This window comes from Terrapene carolina, unplaced genomic scaffold (genome assembly GCF_002925995.2).
Source record: "Terrapene carolina triunguis isolate 2854851 unplaced genomic scaffold, T_m_triunguis-2.0 Scaffold89, whole genome shotgun sequence".
NCBI lineage: Eukaryota > Metazoa > Chordata > Testudines > Emydidae > Terrapene > Terrapene triunguis.
Window position 1 is genome coordinate 606,197 of NW_020664440.1, and position 20,419 is coordinate 626,615.

General features: G+C 48.2%; 1 protein-coding gene across 2 annotated transcripts in view; it reads right to left on the minus strand.

Annotated features, from left to right (window-relative positions):
- FAM107A (family with sequence similarity 107 member A) overlaps positions 1–20,419 on the minus strand; it is a 59,953-nt gene that overhangs the window by 23,256 nt on the left and 16,278 nt on the right. The window contains exon 2 of one of the 2 annotated variants that reach the window (XM_024204890.3): positions 5,245–5,308. In XM_024204890.3, the coding sequence (XP_024060658.1) occupies positions 5,245–5,308 (64 nt within the window). Of the gene's footprint in view, positions 1–2,831; positions 3,036–5,244; positions 5,309–20,419 lie in introns of those variants that run through there. The other variant, XM_024204891.2, reaches the window with a different exon arrangement.

Here is a 20,419-nt window from a genome sequence, read left to right on the forward strand (position 1 = left end):
TCACCCTTGGGTTAGGCAGTCACATCTCTGAGGAGCAACAGGGCATGCTCCAAAAGGAAGACAAAAATCCTTTGTCCCCGTTTAATCTATAGTTTTAAATAATTAACCAAGCCTAATTCTGGTCATTATAATGCAATAGGACAAATGTAACCTGATGTGATCACCCTGGGAAATGATTCCTAACTCTCTGAATGAGAGCAGCAAATGCACACATTGCAGGTTCTCTAAGCTAAAATTCAGGGACAAAACAAAGAACAAAGGGCACAATGTCGGGAAGAGAAAGAAAACATGAATGGCATTACAAATGCAATAAGTTGTTTTTATGGGAAGGAAAGTTTTTTAAATTTATTTTACAGTTAAGATCCATGTGATTTCAGACCAGGTGCAGTGCGTGAATCTCTGTGCTATATGTCACTCTGGGTGTGGAAAGAAACTGTTCTCCACTAATTTATTAAGCTCATCTCATAGCAAAGGCAATCTCTCTAGGGACTGCTCGCAGAATAAGGTACTTCTCACCATGAATAAGGGTGGAAGAAAATGGCCTTTTGTGGTACAAACTGTTTCTGGGGGAAAGCAAAGAAACCTTGACAGCAGTGTCTGCTCACGTTTTTATACAGTGGCCACAGTACCTATTGTCACCTGGATTTTTAAAAGTGTTCCTGAAGCCGGGTTCAGGGATAAAGAACATACAAGGAACATTTCAGAGTGTCCTGCTCATCACAGGGCTGGTGGCTTCCCTGTCTTACTTATTAGCTCTGACATGGTGGCCCCATGGAGATGTATTCATAAATTAGAGACTGAAAAGATGGCTGGGTTGCCTAGTCCTTCCCTAGTGCCAGTGCAGGCCTGTTCCCTACAACATAGTTTGTTCTGCGCTCTGTCAAATTGCTCTAACCTGATAGATTGTTCTATGAATTTCGTGCTGGTGAAGGGTTCCAGGCCGACAGCCCTGGGGAATGGAGATCTCTGTTCATCCACAGAGCAAGTGCAGCACAGCCAGCAGTGGTGTGAGCTTTCCGGAGGGTCCCCGGGATTGTCAGCTTTGGGAGGTGGGTGCCCCTCCATGGGGAGCAGACCACACCCTTTACTTCCATGTAGGTCAACAGCTCTCAGTTGGTAACATCTTTGGGTTACCACTGATCTAAGCTAGATTGATCCAGCAACCTGTGGTGAAAGGCAAAGACTCCACAGCCCCTCCCACAGCCTGCCATTTCTGATCTGTAAATAGTCGGTGGCATTACTCTGGATTTACACCAGTGTTACTGAGAAAGAGACTCACCCTGCTACGTCCCCAAACAGCTGTGCAAGGAGTAACACACTGTTTCATGGCATCTAGGTGCTGGTTCTCACTAATAGTCCCATGTACCCACCCAGCACAACTCTTAGTGCCATTCTTGAAAATAGGGGGACAAATTCTGCTGTCACCTACACTGTTGCAAATTAAGTTAAAAGAAACTCAAAAGTAATGGAGTCCCTCTAGATTTACACCGGTGTAACTTAGCGTGGTCCAGTGCCTACTGAGAACCAGATGCTAGCATTGTCTGCTGAGAACATGAGCTGTCAGTAGTGATACCTTCACAAGGCGTTCAAATCCAAAAGGGTTGGACGTGACACCTGGGACTGCTCCAATCCTGCTCACTAGCTAATTTCTCAAGAACATAAGAATGGCCGTACTGGGTCAGACCAAAGGTCCAGCTAGCCCAGTATCCTGTCTGCCGACAGTGGCCAATGCCAGGTGCCCCAGAGGGAATGAACAGAACAGGGAATCACCAAATCTTCCAAGTGAAACAAACACTGGCTTATTTTTCAACAAACTGAGTTATAAGGTGTTTACAATTCATGCAAATTTGACTGTGTTTCAGCTAAGCTTGAAACTGCTTAAAAAGTTATCCCGGCAGCCAAAGCCCTGCTGTGGTGGCAGCAGGTGAAATCTGGTAAATTAGTTAACAATTGAGTTTAAAATGTCTCCGATTGTGACAGTTAAATACACATGACAGTCCTTGGAGTCCTGCCTCGATTAACAATTAACAAGCTGTCTCAGTGAAATGCCTTTCAGAAATGCCAAGCACTCGACACTTATAAAAACATGCCCTGGTATTCCATGGGAGTGGTCAAAACCATAATGTGACGGCAGGGTTTTGGGTCATTACTATTGAAATTTTTCATGGGCATAGAAGAATTCTCTCTCTAATGTACGTATTGCTAATTACTGCCAATGCAACCAGCTTAGTTATTTTTGTTAAGAAGTGACAGATGCCTAGAAATCCTACATTCACTACTAATATATCATCGCATATTTGCTCTCTGCTTTTGGCATACTCATAATAAAAAGATCCCATTGTCCCAATCACCAGAAAATGTTTGTAGGTAGCCCAAAGATATTTAAAAGAACACAGAGAAAAATCTCCAAAGTTAAACAGCAGGGATTTCATTAGCACGTATTCTTCCAGCATAATTCCCTTCCAAACAGAACATTTGAGTGACAGCACAGGATTGGTCACGGTATACACGGCGGTCTATGGGTCCGTTCGGAGAGGCGGAAGAAGCCTGTGAACTATAGAAGGTTTAAAGGAAAGAGATCTCAAAAGAGTTACATGACTTAAAACTAGCTGTAAAATTGTCCCTTAAATAAACTCAGATGTGCTGCAGAGTATTCCTATTAGGGAAACTCAGAGACAGCACAGCTCCAGGAGGGTTCATAAAATACTTCACCTTTGCTGCAGTCAAAGCCAACGCAGGGGAAGCGCAGGCAGAAGGTCGAATGGAAATTTCAAGTTAATCAAATGTCTGGTTCTGCCTGGGAGACTTTTGCCAGAGACACCTGTGCTTACCTGATTTGACCAGCATTGCTCTGTAGAGTCCAGTAGCTCCAGGTGGTACCCTCACCTGGTCCTCCACCCTCTGAGACATGAGAGCCAGGTCTCTGAGCTTCTCAGTATTGTGTAGTCTGAGTTAGCGTCTTCTCAGTGCAGTGCAGGTCTAAGTGTGCATGACTTTTTGGCTCTGTACTGCTAAGCTCTCTCACTTCTGTAAGATCTTTTCAGAGGGAGTGAGAATAAAGTCACGTGATCTGAGCTTGCTGGATAGCTGCTGCCCTCCCCTGCTGACAAGCACATTCTGCACTAACAAAACCATTCCGCTGGGCTCCTGTGATATTACATTACTATTGTGCGACTCGAGGGGAGCCGCCCACACCTTAGGGGAGCATTATTAACTCCTCTGCAGGAGTTTGGCAGCTCCACTCAGAAATGGCTTATTTGCAGTTAATTGCTCAGCGTGGGGACATTCTTCCTAAAGCAAGTGCTAGCTCCATGCTCAGGATGAGCTGATGCTTTTCAGGGGAGGAAAACAGCTTCACGTGTGACCAATGATCGAACAACCATTGAAGCAAGAACACTCACAGCAACCCACAGAATCACGGCCCAGGTTCCAGCAGCGATTGCTGCTCTGAAAGCTGCATTGCACACGCAGACAGTGACAACCAGACGGTCCAGAGATGGGCCCACACTCCCCACCGCCCGGGATAATCCACCGCAACGTGAATCTGGGGCAGCAGTGTTACTGTTCGAGTGATTATTGCTCCTATTCTGGTGGGGCCCAGAACGTGCTAGATCCTGGGCGAGCCCATAGGAAGAGGCAGTCCCTGCCCCTGCGAGCTTACAGTCTACAAGACAAAAAGGTACAGGTGTCACAAACCGCAGCAACATAAAGGTACCGACACCATGATTATGAGCAGGGATCGAACCCGGGACCGTTGGCCCCTAAACCACAACTTGCAGTAAATAAAAACTCTCTGGACTGGGAGAAAATAGGAGGCTGCGTGGTCGCTTAGCCCAGACACGCATGTTCACATGTGCCACGTCAGTGCATCACACAGACAAAAGGATCAGGGCCATACCAGGCATGCAGCCTGTTAACAGAGAGGGGGCGGGGGAAGGGCACGAGGGGATGAGTTCACAGGAGCATGGGGGTAAAGAACAGGATCATGGAGGGGGAAGGGAAGGGAGGAAGGGGAGAGTAGCATGACAAGCATGGAGGGGACGGGGACTGAGGCTGCCATGGGGGGGACTGTGAGGGGGAGGGAAGGAGAAGGTTTGGACAAACTGCTTAGCAGCAAGGAACCTCCAGTGGTGCCTGCATCTCTGGGTTCTTAGGGGGCATCCCCGCATCCCCCACAGGGCTTCACCCTCTTCAGCAGGTTCATGATGGGGGGGGCAAGTATACCCCGAGCTCCACGATCTCGTGGGATTTAGTCTCAGCAGGGGACACAAACACGTATCGGTGAGAGGGATGTGGGGGGTGAGAAACTTTCCGCCCCGAGAACGGTTCCTTTTGGGGTTTGGGGGAAAGTTCAGGCTGTGGGGGGGGGGGGGGAGGAGGCGCCCCTCTGCAAGACAACCCACCCAGCTGTCCGAGCTCCTCTCTGGTGCCCTGCGATCGCTGCGTTTCAATCGCAGCAGAGCTGCCAGCTGTGGGGGATTTTACTACCTGGAAAGAAACAGGGGAGCCAGGGCAGAGTTACCCGTTTTGCTGGCTGCCCTGTGTGACCCTGGCAGTGTGGGAAGCTGCATGTGGATTTCCTGCTGGCTGTAATATTGACTTACTAACTATGGAGCTGAAGAGTCAGGGGAAGGCGGCAGCCTGCTCGGGAGGGGACCGCAGCAGAGGGGCCATGCTGGAGCTGCGGTTCTCAGGGATGGGCTGGCTGGCTCAACCCGAATTCCTCCAGGGATTCTGGGGAGCTCTGCTACCCTTTTACAAGGTATCATGCGCACGTCCCGCCTCACCCGCTCAACTGCACTGGCTAGTGCAGATGAGGAACAAGACCATGGGCCCTGGGATATGCTAGGAATATGCTAGTCTAATGGCATTGGTGCAGCTAGACTGTGGCCTGGTACCCAGGTTGTGGCACGTCCCTCTGCGGGGGAGAGGGTTTCCTGCACCCTCTCCCCCACTTCTGCTGCTGCACAGAACCAGCCGGATGTTCCTATATGAAATACTGTGTTTCAGTAACACTCCTCCTACCTGAGTGAGGACCAGGATTGTGGCTGGCTGGAACCCATGTTCTGAGCTCCCTCCCCTGGCCCCCCCAGCCTGGCAGTGTTTGCTAGCAAGGGGTAGCCCCTGGAACACTGATTGTGCAGAACAATGGGCATTGCCCCGTTTGCCGTTCGAAGCACTCCGTTGCTTGGCTGAGCAGAACGCGCCATTCCCACCCCGGTGTGGCTCGCCCCAGACACTCACCTGAGCCGTTGACAACATGCTTCCCACTTCCGTTAGGAAACGTGGACTGAAGAGAATATTCTTTCTGTGAAAGAGAAGAGAGAGAAATGCGAGAGGTGACCTTTCTGTGTGCTCGGGGGGCCTGTCTCCATCGCCTCAGTCTGAGCCACCTCACCCACGCGACGAGCACCAGTCCCTCACACTCGCAGTCTGCACCTCACACTCTCTCACCTCAGCCTGCTCCCCCCAGCAGAGAGGGAGAGGGACTTGGCCGTCTTCTCAGCCGACCCAGGCATTAGGAAGGAGGAGGAATAATGTAGCAATGAGCTATCACCTCCTTTAGCCCTAGAGTCCAATTCATCACCTCTGCCATATGCCTTAGCTTCACCGGCCTAGGCCCTGAATTCATCATCAGTGGAAAGAGTCTGCCAATGGACTTGTCAATAGACTTTGAAGACAGTAGGGCCCCAGAGAGCAGGGGCATGAGTTTTCTTCTAAGCTACCCATGGCACAACCACGAACTGTAAAGCAGGCTACAAACAGAAAGCCAAGGATTTGGGGGAAATGCTGGACTTTAATATTACTGGGTGTAGTGGAGAAATTACCTGGTATGTATTTCAATACCTATACATGGTACCTATATACATGTGTGTGTGTGTGTGTGTGTGTGTGTGTGTGCTAAATTTGAAAAGAGCTGTTCTGACGTAGACAGAAGGACTCTCACTCTCTCGAACAAAGCCACGTCAGAAAAGTGAGTGCCCGCCATTTAAACAGCACAGTTACACAATTCACAATTAAAGCAAACCTCTCTTGGGTTCTCTGACCTCGGGCACTTCAGCAGAACTCCACATCCACAGTAATTGTTGCACAGCAGCAAAGACATACAGATACATTCAAACGGACAGTTCCAGAAGAACCTCAGGAAAACTGGCGAACCTTAAATGGATCAGAGCCATGCTAACTTTCAGCACAAGCAAGAAGTTCTAGAATGAAAGCTGAGAGTTGGGATGTCACAGACCTACTACGATCCATAGATGTCTGTCTGTCCAGCCAGGTATTACTGTTCTGTTACAATTCCTTTGACATTTATAACCTTCATAGTTTCATTTGCCGAGAAGTGGAACAAATAAGAGGAAATATTAAATTTTCTGTGTCGTTGCAAAGATGCCCCAGGATGGTTCATTTTCCTGACAAGGCAAATGTGCCCCGGGGGCTCTTACTTCCTCAAGATAATGACCGCAAATAAAGGCAGATATGAATAAGCTTGTATGAGAACAATGACCTAAAAAGCAGCCGGCCTGCTACACTGATAGGGCCGTATTATTTCCTCTGAAGCGGCAACACCACTTGGTGACAACCCGTAAAGTGGTACACACCCAAAGTTCCTGTCCCTGTCCCAAAAGTCCCTGTCCCAAAGTTCCACAGCAAGTCAGCTCCAACCCCGGAGTCCTCCTGGCCCTTGGTGTATTGTGCTAACCATCCGGCAACACGCCTTTCCTATTAAAATACTTGCAATACGTGGATCTAACATCAAGTATCAGGTTATTAATACAGGGTCACTGTCCTCAGGCTAGTCACCTCCATGATACAGCAGCACTTTGCTCAGGGTTATTTACAGAAATCTCCGGCTCTCTGTTTAAACTGCATACAGAGTCACAGCCCAAATGGAATTCTTCGCCCTCAGAATGGGCCTTCAAGTTTCTCTTGGATTCTCCTCTCAGTCCCATTATCCTGGCCACACTCAAGCTCCTAATTCACACGACTAGCTTTCTGTCCAAGAAGGGATGGGTGCAGCTGCTCTCTCCATATTGCTCTTGAACCAGCCAGTGGCTTTTGGTCAGCTCTGGATCAGCAAGCTCACGGGGGCCATATTAAGGGGAAAAGAGCGGGATTTAAACTTGCCTTCAGCTCCCAAGTGCCTTGTTGCTAGGACAGATGTGGGCCCATGAGGAAGCCTGTATCAGCTCAGCCTCAGATAACATTAGATAACTGGTAAAAATAGAAGAAATGAAATGCTGCTCTGTGTCTGATACACTCTCCCAGCCTCCCATGCCCATGCGTACGGCTCCCACACTCAGCCTCCTCTCTGCTGTGCAGCCTGTTTACTCTCTACTGTACACGTGTAGGGGTGTACAGGCTCTGTACGGCGATGGATGAGTCTTTCTGAGAGTAAAGAACTTCAGTGGAGCCAAAGGGGGCCATGGAGTTTCACAGCAAACCTGCTTTCCTAGGAGTTACTTGAGCTACGATTCATTTTGGCATCTAAATTAGTAAACAATTTCAACCTGTGCTCTTAAGTTTTCGGGGCTAACAAAAAGCCTTTGTATTTCTCCACGGCTCCCTGAAGGTTACTGTGCCAATGCAGCTGGTTGCTAGGTGATACTTATCTGGAGCGGCTCCTTCGGACAATGCATTTCATGGTTTGCAAATTCACCCAATATTACTGGCGAAGCTGAAATTCCTCTACTTGATACCCTGAGACAATGAAATCTGATGACAACTCATCCAGTATGTTATCAGCACTATTGGTTATTTTTCTTACTTCTTCTATCCATAGTCCTAAGCAGGCACCTAGTAGGCCATGTTCCTTATGCAGCAATTTTGTAGCTTAATGTTGTGACCCTGAGCTGTTCGGGTCTTGTAATTTCAGAGTGACTCATGGGAAAATGAAAACAAGTGTCTCAAAGAAAAGATGGGCTGTTCTCAGGCTGAAAGGAGAATGATCACTTCATAGAATATCAGGGTAGAAGGGACCTCAGGAGGTCATCCAGTCCAACCCCCTGCTCAAAGGGGAACCAATCCCCAGACAGATTTTTGCCCCAAATCCCTAAGTGGCCCCCTCAAGGATTGAACTCACAACTCTGGGTTTAGGAGGCCAATGCTCAAACCACTAAGCTATCCTTAATGCTTGGGGTATGGTTGTGCCTAGATGTCCCCACTGAGATCGGACCCGCATGGTGCTAGGTGCTGTACAAACAATTCCTGCCCCTAGAGAGCTTACAACTAATAGACAAGACAGAGCGGGGCGGGGCGGGGCGTGGGGTTGGAGGAAGGATTCTGATCTCCGTTTGTACAGCTGGAGAACTGCAGCACACACAGGGATGTCTGTCGCAGAGCCAGAAACCGAGTGATTGACGCAGATCTCCTGTGTCCCAGACCAGTTCCTTAAACACAGGACCAGTCTTCCCTCCCAGTGAGCTGACTTCTGGGGAACCAAGCGGACTCACTCCTCCTGAGGATCTGGCCTTAGGTTTTACTTAAATACGATCTCAGAGACTCAGTGCACTGAATACTGCGCCTATGGAGTAGATGAGGAACTATTATAAAATAAATGATGAATATTAACTCTCAAAAGCCATTAATTTGACAGGGTGGTGGGGGAAGGGATAGGGGCTGTTCCTAGGTGTGGGAGTTACAGAGGCTGTTTCCTGCGTTGATTTATTAGCTGGCGGAGTTAACTCATTATTGGGTTCTTTGTTGCTGCTGGGTGGTTGTCATTTGGCTAATTAATTGCTAGGGCACCTTGCGTGGCAGTTGTTCATTGCTATTTAAAACTACCTAACTGAATAATCAATACAGAAATTAGACGGGTCATCAGCAAGGCCAGACCCTCAGTTTCTCAAAGCTCTGGATGGCATGAAACTATCCTTCCCCACATGCATGGCAAGGGAACGAACCGACTGACCAGCTCTATTTCCTATTCAGCCAGGCGGTGACATTAGTGAACCATCACCGTGTATGCAAGCTCCAAAATAAACTGGGAACGGCTCAGGTCACTTTGAAAAGACTTCGCCTTCTGGCCCCTACGTGTCTTTAATAAACCTCATTTGAATCTCAGCCCACTGAGAACAGATTGCAGGAAGGTGGAGGTAATGTTGTGCACAGTCGTGTCTTTCAGAGTCCACAGGTGAAATCCTGACCCTGTTGAAGTCAATGGTAATTTTGCCTTTGACTTTAACTGAGCCTGGATTTCACTCCACATGCTGGAAGATCGTCTTCCAAAACCTGTCAAATATTTCCTCTCCTCAACAGATAAACAACAGGAGACAGATCCTCACCAGGCATAAATCAGTGTAGATCCATGGACGTCCAAGGCGTTATGCTGATTTTCACCAGCTGAGGATCTGGGGCTTGGTCAGCAATATCAAAGTCAAGGGCCTAGTGAAGTCATTCGCTCAGTATGGGGGTCTATATCTCCCTTAGAATACTGCCTCCCCCACCAAAACAAGAGAAAGAAAAGAGAAAGAATAGTGCCAACAATATGGGTGAGTTCCACTTGAGTCACTACACGGTCTGCAGCTCTCCTCAGCGGCTTCTTTCTAACCCTCAGGATGCAGTTAATTACCCACAAGTCGATCTTTTTCTGCTCCAGATGGGTGGAAGTGGGGAATGGGTGCCTCTGCCTGATCCAGCGGGATCTATGGACAGGTGCTGTAGGAATGGCCAGGAATTTGCTTTTCAAATCAAATCAGACACCCGGAGAAAACATTGCAGCGATGGGTTGAGAAATGTGCTTCGGCCATTTCCAGAAACTGGCGATGCTCCTGGGTAAATCCCTGCCAGAGGCAGCTAGAGCAGAATCTTGTCAAGGTTAGTAAAAGACGGTGGGACAACGCATTATTTTGTTAAAACGTAATTGATCTGTGACCGCTCCGAGACTTCCTGGACCGAGGGAGACAGTGTGACAGGAGGTGCCAGGACACCCATGACTCACCCGGTAACACTGTCTCAATGCCACGCTGCTCCAGGGGAAATAAACCATGACTGAATATTATATTGTTTGGAAAACGTGTCCTGACACATGATTTTCAGTCCTCCAGCGGGTCGGGGCAGGGGGATTGTGATGAATACAAATCTCTCTTCTACCCTTGCGTGAATCAGGAGTCACTCTATTGAAGGGAGTTATGCTGGTGTAAAAAGGTGGTGAGTGGAGGACCAGACCCACTGGCTTCAATGGGTTAACGCCAGGAGTATACCTCCCCGTTATGCTTATGACAGATTTTGGGTGGAGCAGTACGCATGGACTGGGGGTATGGAGCTTATCCGCACCCTGCGGGTAGGGTACAGGGCAGTGCTACAGCCTCTTACTTGCTGCTGTTTTGCCTTCAGGGCTGGAATGATGGTTTATTGTTCTTCCCTCTTTGTACAACACTAAGCCCAAGTGTGGCATGAATCAAGTCAGCCTCTGTGCACTCCTTCCCTCAAGGGGTTATAATCGCGGACCCTGTGGCCTTGGCCTGGCCCCATCCCAGCTCCACAGCACAGAAGAGGAGCAGAATCTTCTTGCACAACTGTGTGGCAGCCACTCACGCTTAGGCATCAGAGCACCTTCCACAGCCCGTATTCTGATGGTGAATTGCAGCACTGCTGTGGTGGGTGACGCCGCCTGATAGAACTCAAGGCAAACCCTGCAGGGCTGGTCTACACGACCACGCTAATCCCCCACGCATGTATCTATGCCGGCAAAACCGCATTCTAGATGCAGCTGTGCCGAGAGACAAGCGCGTCTGTCAGCTTGGCGGGTGTCATTCCGGGAGGTGGCGCAGCTTACGCTGCATCTGCAGTAGGGGGCTCTGCTTGTTCGGGCCAAGGCTCTGTGGTGTAGACAAGGCCTTAGGCAGGCAAGTGTCAGGTTGGTGCAGTGTGTAACGCTGGGGAGCAGGTCCCTAAGGCCAGGTTGCAGATTTGGAGACCTGCTTCTTTTGCTTTCTTTTCTTTAGAGAGAGAGACAAGGGAATGAGTTTGCCACATTAATCTATTTCCCCCAAAATAACCGTTACTAAATCTGCACACTCAACAAGGTCAGTAACTGCAACTGTGCTTAGAGAACTCACATCCCCACTGACTCTATTGGCATTATGGGGTCAGGTGGGTTTCCTCCTAGTCTGTTAATGGAGACAGGTCAGGAAAAAGGATGCAGAGTCTTTACTGGAAGGGCTCTCATACTGGGTGAAATTCACCCCGCTGCAGCCAGGGCTGAAACTGCAGGTGGGAGTGCTGGGCCCTGTGCTGAGGGTGAATTTCCCCTAGTTAGGACATGCATTCCTCATTGTGGAGAAAGACGAAGGCCCTGACGTGCTGAGGAACAAAAATGCTCTGAAACGACCTCGGAACGTCAAACGGCAACAGACCAGGAGTGACATGCAGGTCGAGCTACAAACAAAGAACTGCTTTGTTCCGGTGTCAAAACGGTAAACATGCCTAGCTGGACTGATCAGCAAAAAGTCACGTCCTGTGCTTAGCCGTATAACTGTGGACTCGGATCAGGGCTAAGCAGAAAGACACGGCTGCTAACGACACACCCCAAAGGGAAAAAACGCGGAGGTACACGCCCAATGTCAACATGTGTGCCACAGTGAGATTACAAAGGCTGCTGTGCATGGTAGGGGAGCTCAGCAGAGGATTTCTTCACATAACAATGGCTGAATTCTGCTGAGATTTACAATATTGCCAACCCCAAATGGTCAAAAATCATGACTCAGGCTCCAAAAAAATCATGAGATTGGCTTAAAAATCATTAGTATTTTTTTTAAATTGTTTTTTTATTTGCTTTCTGGTTTCTGAGTCTTTAGCTTACACTTGAGTCACATTTTTGATCTTTTCTCTACAACCCTGAGGGCTAGAAACTTACTACTTGTTTAAAGGAAAGCTGGAGTCTCGTGTGTAATCACTGGTCTCCAGGAGCTGGGGCTTTATGGAGAACCCACAATTATTGTGACACTCACGTAGGAACGGTTTAGAGATGGCAACACCAGATGGGCAGTTGGATGGGGAGGGGGGCAGTAAGTCAGAGCATAGGCCTTGTGCTATCCCAGAAGCATGCCATCACTGGAGATGGGCTGAAGGTTCCCTCTGAGAATTAGACAGTTAAATCATGGAAGTTTTGCAGAGCCTGCTCAGTTCAACAAAACTAAGTCAACTCACAGAACTGCAGGCTGGGAACTTGCTGCTTTATTTCACTGCATCACGCCAGAGTTGGGGGAAAGTCCCACTGCCTAAACAGGAAGCAAGGGACCGGCTGGAACCTGGCTCCATCCCATAATACCCTGGGTTACCCAGTTAACCTTATCATGGCCGCTTTCCTACAGGGATATGATGTCAGAGGAAAACAGCGATGTGTCAGGAGGAGAACACGAAGAGAAAGGGAAATGACCCAAAGCGGAAAACCTGATGGGGAAGAGTTTTCTTTGTTAGGTTCAGAACTAGCTAATCTAGAGGCAGGAAGGCCATGGTATGCTTAACAGATGAAATGAAAGGGACTGGGGGCCTCATCCTGTGAAGTTCTGAGCACCTCCTGCAAAGTGCTGAGTACTCTTAATCCTGATTGAAGTAAATGGGATCTAAGGGCTCTTAGCATCTTCCAGGCAGAGCCCTATATTCTCGTCAGTTTGTAGCTGCCTGCTTGCTGTGACATTTCAGGTGAAGCACTGTCAGCATCACACATGCCTTCGGGTGTGAGATCTAACCAGTGAACCTCAAACAGCCTGGAGTCATAATGCGCAGGAGCATAAGGCGTCACTAGCCTTCCTAGTCCGTTCTAAGAAGCTGCTCCAAGGATGGCTGAATTCCCCCGAGCTCCCTACATCCACAGGAGACGAAAAAATCCACCAGGCGTGAATCCAGCCAGGAAATTTCCCCATCGGTGGAGAGAGGGTCTCAAACACAACTGCTGTGGAAGGGGACACCAAGCACACACTTACGGTTTACATGGCAGAGCCTCAGCTGGCATAGACTGGCATCGCTCCAGTGACCTGTTTACACGCGCTGAGCCCTCCATTTTAAACTCCCCTTACCAGCTTACGTCCTGGAGTTGTTCTGTCCTTTAAAAGTTAGTTAAAATATAATAACGTGTATTTATCGAAAACGCGAATGCCCTCCCCTAGGACATGGATTTTCGTTTGTTACTTCCAGGAGTGGTGCTCCATCATTACACCACACTAGGCCGGCTATACTCCTGGGAGTGTACAAGTCTCTCTGCTAGGCTGCGGCATTGCATGTCGCAGAGAAAACTGGGAAAATGACTTATTTGATAAAGACTGGCCCGAGTGGGAATTTGCTCTTTTGTTGATATGGTTTTGTTTCATAGTCAGCATATACAGCACCAGCTCTGCTCCCGTGTGTTCTACAGTCCCCAAGTTTGGATCCTGCTCTCACATGGAGCCAGATCCCAAGGATTCCCCCACCTTTTCACCCTGAAACCACTGTATTTCCTGAGCTACTTCAGTTCTGAACGGCTTGACTGGGGAACTTCACCATAAATTAGGTGAAGCCAAAGCCAGGGGACCTCCATTAACTGGCTGGTAAGAGCAAACATCAATTAGCTTTCCTTCTTCTTCCTCTTCCTCCTACTTGTTAATTTCCATCTCTAGCCCGGTGAGCGAGAGTCCGCTCCAGGGACCCCACGCCTCTGCCAAAGCCCCTACCCAGCCCTCCTAGACAACATTTCGAACAAGTGATACTTGTCCTACACCTGGATAACATAACGCTAGCTTTCAGCAAAATTAATCCTCTCGGTAATCTTTACTTGTGTTCGTGTGTTGATTAAAGTTGCTAGATAAGCCAGCTGTCAACACAGGCACAATCCAAGTAGCAATAATGCAAATTTAATTGCTCTTTTATAAGTATGGTGTCAGATGGATTTAGGTCCATATCAAAGCCCTTATCTTATAGCATTAGAGTCATAGTATTATGTTGCCAGTGAAAATTGGAGTAAATGAGCTAGGAAAGGAATTGCTGCAATCAGCTCACGGTAACTAAGAAATATTAAGGTGTATAAAATGCCACCAAGTGAAAGAACATTTACAGCCTGGTTCTGAACTCACACACACAAGGTTTATACCAGTATAACCCCATTCACTTGACTGGAGTTTGCTCAAGATATTCTAATGTAAGTGAGATCGGAGAAAAGGTAATTAATTCCCATAAGTTGACATAGAGACTGTTTACACGGATGGCCAGTGAATGAACACATTGATTAATGAAAACCATGTTAGTGCTTCAAAAATAACCCTTAAAGGGAGGTCTGATGCATTGAAACAACACATTAGCCACAGGCACATCCAAGAGACACAGCAATTCCATCTGGTGAAACCATATCATATGAGACTTAGAAGCACACCAGCCAAATCCGAGGTGAACCTTGGTTATTTTAAACTGGAGACGCCCTCCCATTGCTGGCTCCCGTTGCCTTGTATGAGACCATGTGGCTGGGTGCTCTTAGCTACTAAGACGTTACCTGAAGCTGCTGCTCTGCTCTCACATCTTAATTCTGAATAGTTTGTCTATTATGCTCCCTCGCAGCAACTGGGGCCTGGTCCAAAGCCCACTGAAATCAGACCTTTGATGATGAGTGAAGTATTTCTGGGGGGGGGGGGGGGGGCGTTGCTCAGTGCACCAAACCCCTCGGGTGCTGGTAGTGTGCCAGCTGTACTGCGACTCAGAGGCGAGCGCGGCAGGTGCTTCAGCAGCTAGGTTACCTAGGGAGGTGGTGGAATCTCTTTCCTTAGAGGGTTTTAAGGCCCGGCTTGACAAAGCCCTGTCTGGGATGATTTAGTTGGGGATTGGTCCTGGTTTGAGCAGGGGGTTGAACTAGATGACCTCCTGAGGTCCCTTCGAACCCTGATATTCTGTGATTCTATGATTCTAGGCCTTGTCATTAATTATAACTCCAGATATTCTTGACATCCACATAGATCTCCAGTTTCTTTTGGAATCTTGCTATGTTCTTGGCCTCAATGACTTCCTGTGGCAGTGAGTTCCACCGTCTAATTATGCATTGTGTGAAAAAGTATTTCCTTTGATCAGTTTTGAATTTGCCACCTTTCAGTTCAATTAAATGTCTCTTAGTTCTTATGGTCTGAGACCAGGAGAAAAGAAACTCCTGATCTACGTCCTCTGCATCAGTCAGTATTTTATATACTTTTCTAAGGTAAATATTTCCAATCTTTTCACTCTTTCTTCAGAGGAGTTTTTCCACTCTCTTGCTCATTCTTGTCACCCTTCTCTGACCCCCCTCCAGTTCAGCAATGTCCTGTGGCAGATGGGCTGACCAGTACTGCACACACTATCCCAGCAAGGCTGCCTATTGATTTGTGTAAGGGCATAAACGATTTTCTGTATTAGTCTCCCTGTCATTCCTTATGTACCATAATATTGTATAGCAGAGGTCTGCATTGAGCTGTTCCCAATGATCATCAGGTCTCTTTCCTGGGGTGATACAGTTAATGTAGAACCCTGTCAGATGTACGAGCAGATTAATTTTTTCCCTTCCAATGTGCATTACTTTGCATGTGTTGACAATGAGCTTCATCTATCATGATGTTGCCCATTCTCCTGGCTTGTTCAGGTATTTCTGATGTTCCTGACACTCCTCTCTGGTCCTGAGAACCCTACATTTCTTTGTGTCATCTGCAAATTGTGCTTCCATTGAATCCCACTCTTTGCTTTTTGTTTCTGTCGTGCCAGGGCTACCACCTGCCTCTGTTCCTCCTTCACGAGGGCCCCTTTAAGAACTCACAATGATGCCAGTTGCCGTCTCAGCCCCAGATCCTTTAATTCACTCGTCAGCAACCTGGCAACATAATTGTGCAAAACAGAACTCAAAGAAGTCCCCAGACAAACACACAATCTTTCTGCAGCTCTAGGATCCACACAGTCTCTTCCCTTGCTTACTGGCAAGGATCCTGCCTCTGGCCATCTCAACCAAACCCGCTTCCTGCAGCTTCCAGCTGCCTTTTGTATTTGAAATACCTGATTCCCCTCAGGTGGGCTCATCCTGTAATCGGGGCTGGCTTAGCCCCAAGCTCTCCAGCCCAGGGGCAAGTCACTCTGTTACAGTCCCCTAGCAGCTGACAATGCTTTGCCTCTCACCCCATGATGACCTAGCTTCTTTTATGGTCTCTTGTGAGGGATCTTGTAAAAGGCATATTGGCAGTCTAAATAATGTCAGCCTATTCTCCTTTAACCATTACTACATTGACACATTCAAAGACTTCTAAAGGATTAGTGAGACATGATTTTCCTTCACAGAAACCAGGCTGGATAGATGCTATCAGATCATGATCTCCAGGTGTTTCATAATTCTATTTTTAACCATTGTTTCAACCAGTTTGCCAGGTACCGATGTATGGTTTACTGCCGTGTAATTCCCCAGACTACCCTCAAGCCTTTTTTTCAATATAGGTTCAACATACAATAGTACTTGGTCCTGCTAGTGAAGGCAGGGGGCTGGACTTGATGACCTTTCAAGGTCCCTTCCAGTTCTAGGAGATGGGATATCGCCATTAATTATTAATTATTATTATTTGCTACCATCCAGTCCTGTGGAACAGTCGCTGTTTTTAATGAGAGATTGCATATCTTCATCAGCAGCTCACCCGCTAATACTTAAGTTCTTTCAGAACTGTTGGATGGACCATGTGGGCTTAGTGGCTTAATGCTTTTTATAATGACCAGTTTGCCACCACACCTCTTCTTCTAACACCTCCCTCTCTGATAGTACCTCCTCTTTATTTCCAGAAAAGGGCATTAACCCAGGGAGGATGGAATATTGTGTTTCTATAGTAATGGGAATCCTTTAATGTACATAAGGAACAGGTTAATGGGAAATACACACACTGTCCTCCGAGCACAGAGCCGGGTTGTTTGATTTTGTATACCTGATCTCACCTTGGTTTCAATACACCATAAGCATTGCTGTTTTATGCCAATTCCCGTTGTCTGGCACTCATATGCATAGCTGGGTTTGTACAGCATCTGATTAGTTTTTTTAAGCAAAGCACAAAGATAATATTACCTCTATTCCCTGCCCATAACATAGTAGATTTCACTATCATATTGCAAAGTGCTTTCCAGTATATCAAATGATTGGTGTAACATTTCATTACTGATCTTCCGACCTTTACAAATCTGTCCTATTCCACCGGGGCTAAAGGTAGGCTCAGGGTTATAGTACTTCCGTGAGATTTAATTTCTGGCTGATGTCAGGAAAACGAACAGTGACCTAATGACTTTTCAACAACTGTAGCGAAAAATGGCAAGCTTACACAGTGAGGCCAGTCCCGAGATCTCATTACTGTACTATTATCACATTACTGCGGCTCACAGGCAGTGCTCAGAGACTATCAGACAGGTGGCCACTTTACTAGCTATTCAAGTAGAACGTTGCCAGTGCTTGGAATCGCCCTTCGTGTTATTTTATTCATAAATCAAGCACCCTTTGGTTTTTTTCCCTTGTGGCCTTTAACGCAAATGCCCACACTGACCTGAAATACCAAGAGGGCATGCTCATTGCTCACAGGACAGGCCTGGCCATCACACCATGAATCCACCCTATGAATTCATGGCCAAAGTCTGGATCGAGTACAAGTTACTCCATACTCATATTTAACACAGGGTGGCAGGACACTGCGCGGGTCCTTAATGAGTGCTGCCTGTACTGAGCTATTGGCGGGAGACTTGTCCCCACCGCACTTTCCTCCCTAAGGCTTTCTGTGGCCTCAGGGTGTGCGCTTTTCATTTCTGGAGGGAGGCCAGGGTTCAGGTTCGGATTAGGCCTGCCATGGAAGCAGATTTGGTGACTTCATCCCATTCCCCACGGACTCTCATTCGCATCCCAGCACCAGACAGGGCAGTCGGCTGCCACTGCACCAGAGAGATCCGAGCAGCTGGAAGAGGGAGTTGCAGGTCAGGATGGACCTGCATTGGAAAAGCAGGATGCCTGCTTCTAACCAGTGTGATGCTTCACTTTCAGGGACAATAAATGCATCAACATAAAAAAAAGAAAAGCACGTTTCCTTTACTTAGTGCGCTAGCGAATTGTCTCTGCATTATGCAAAGGGTGTGTTGTTGGACTGATTGGCCCACTGTCATATTATGATGCTGGTGTAGTGGACAGCAGGTATGGATTTAATTCAGTTTAGCTCCAGTCCAGTTGCTGGGTGTGTTCTTTGCAGTACAGACGCTCCCCGACTTACGCAAGCGTTCTGTTCCGGAACGCCTTGCGTAACTCAAATTTTGCGTAAGTCGGAAACGTATCTCCGACCATGACGCAATCCCCCCCCCCCCCCCAAAAAACAACAACTCCTATTTCTAGCTTACGGAACTTTTTCCATAAGTGCGGATTTGCGTAAGTCGGGTCTTACGTAACCTGGGGAACGTCTGTACTGTACCCACTTGTGTCTCTAGGCTGGGATCTGTTCCAAGCAGGGACTCCTGTCTCGCTGGTTCATTTGGATTTTACTCTTTGCACTGCTCTAGCTGCAAGTTCTGCACTAAGGAAATAACAATGGTTTTGCGGAGAGGGCCACACATTTTAAAACACTGATGAATCAGGCCCATTTTGCCGACTGCCCCGGAAAAATATAACTGCAAAGATAAAGAAGGGAAGCTAATAGCCTCAGGGCTCAATCCAAGTGGAAAAACCCACTAGTGAATTCAATGGGAGTTAGACTCGGCCCCAATAAATGTCCAATCTCAATGCTGCGTATTGAGTCTAAAAACAAACACTACAGAGACCAGTGAGATCAAGCGTAATGTGCTGCTTTTATACAGGTCTGAACAGCAGGCTGCCTGCGAATTACCCAAAGCAATGAATAGCCGGACACAGTGTAAAACACGACCCACAGCCCAGCCAATCAGTATGCAAGGACAATTTGGGAAGCATTAGCACTGACTGTCAAATCTGACACTCCAACACAAAGACCACAAGGAAAGTCTTGGTTGGGTGCCACCTAACACAAAACAAAGCACAACATTATGCCATGCAGTACACTATGCCAAAGGACCCCCCAAATCCTCACCTGCAATGGGTCACTTTTCATCTAGTCCCTTGTGGTGCGCTGCGTGTGTAACATGTGCACACCCACCCAGCCAAATTCTTGCACTGCCCTCAGTTGGCTACATTCACACCATTCAGCAGAACCTTGTTAACTGCTATTAGTGTCCCTTTCGTACCGGCCATGGAAACGCCGGGCCATTCAAGTTGCCTTGCTCTGCCCGAGTTTGTGTACTCTGTGCATTGCACCAGAGACATTGAATGAAGGATGCAAATGATATTCCTGGCTACACCGGGGGGTGTTGAGAGTTTACCTTGATGGCAGATACAAAAGGGGCCCAGAGAGATTCGAGGCTGTATTGCTGTCACACAGAGGAGAACATGGTAAGGAACACTACGGGGCCAAATAGAATTGGCTTTGCAACAAGTGACACTCATCACACAGGAACTTCACGAGTAACAATACCTAGCTCTGACATGCAGCTGGTGTTCATGCAGGGCCGGCTCCAGCGTTTTTGCCGCCCCAAGCGGCAAAAAACAAAACAAAAAAACAAACAAAAAAGCTGTGATCGGCGGCACTTCGGCGGCAGCTCTACCGCCGCTGCTTCATTCTTCGGCGGCAATTCAGCGGCAGGTTCTTCCCTCCGAGAGGGACTGAGGGACCTGCCGCCGAATTGCCGCCGAAGTGCCTCCCTTGGCCGCCCCAAGCACTGCCCGCCGCAAGCATGTGCTGGGGCCGGCCCTGGTAATCTTACCCACTATCTCTATTTATAGATAGGGGAAGTAGGGTGCTAAACGTTACCTGACTTGCTCATGGTCAGAGGACAGAGCTGCCAACAGAACCCAGCTCTTCTGATGCCCACTATGGCCCCCTTCCCACTTGACCTCACTGCCTCAGGCCTACAGGAGATGGGTCCTAGCAGAAAAAGCCAGCCTGTGTTTGGGCCAGTCTCAAAATTGGCTCTGTTCAGATGTTGGGTTCTGGTTCAGCCCATTAGGGAGAGGTGGTAACTGCAGAATTTGTATCCAGGCCTAGATGTCTGGCTCCCAGCCCCAACGTTTGGGTTGTTGGGGTTTCAGCGTAGGACTTGGACACATCACCACTGGCCTGGGAATGAAAACGGGGACAGTTCCTTAAAACCCAGGACAAAGCGTGCCCTGGGCAAACACACTGCCGCCCCCTGGTTCCCAGGGCTGGCTCTAGGTTTTTTGCCGCCCCAAGCAAAAAAAATTTTGGCTGCCCCCCGTCCCAGCCCTGGGCTCCTCGCCGCACCCCCCCCTGCCGCCCCAGCCCTGGGCTCTCCCCCGCCACCCGCACCTCCCTGCTGCCCTAGCCCTGGGCTCTCCTCCCCCCCCCCACACACCCTGCCACCCCAGCGCTGGGCTCCCCCTTACCCTCCTACCATTGCCCCCCACACACAC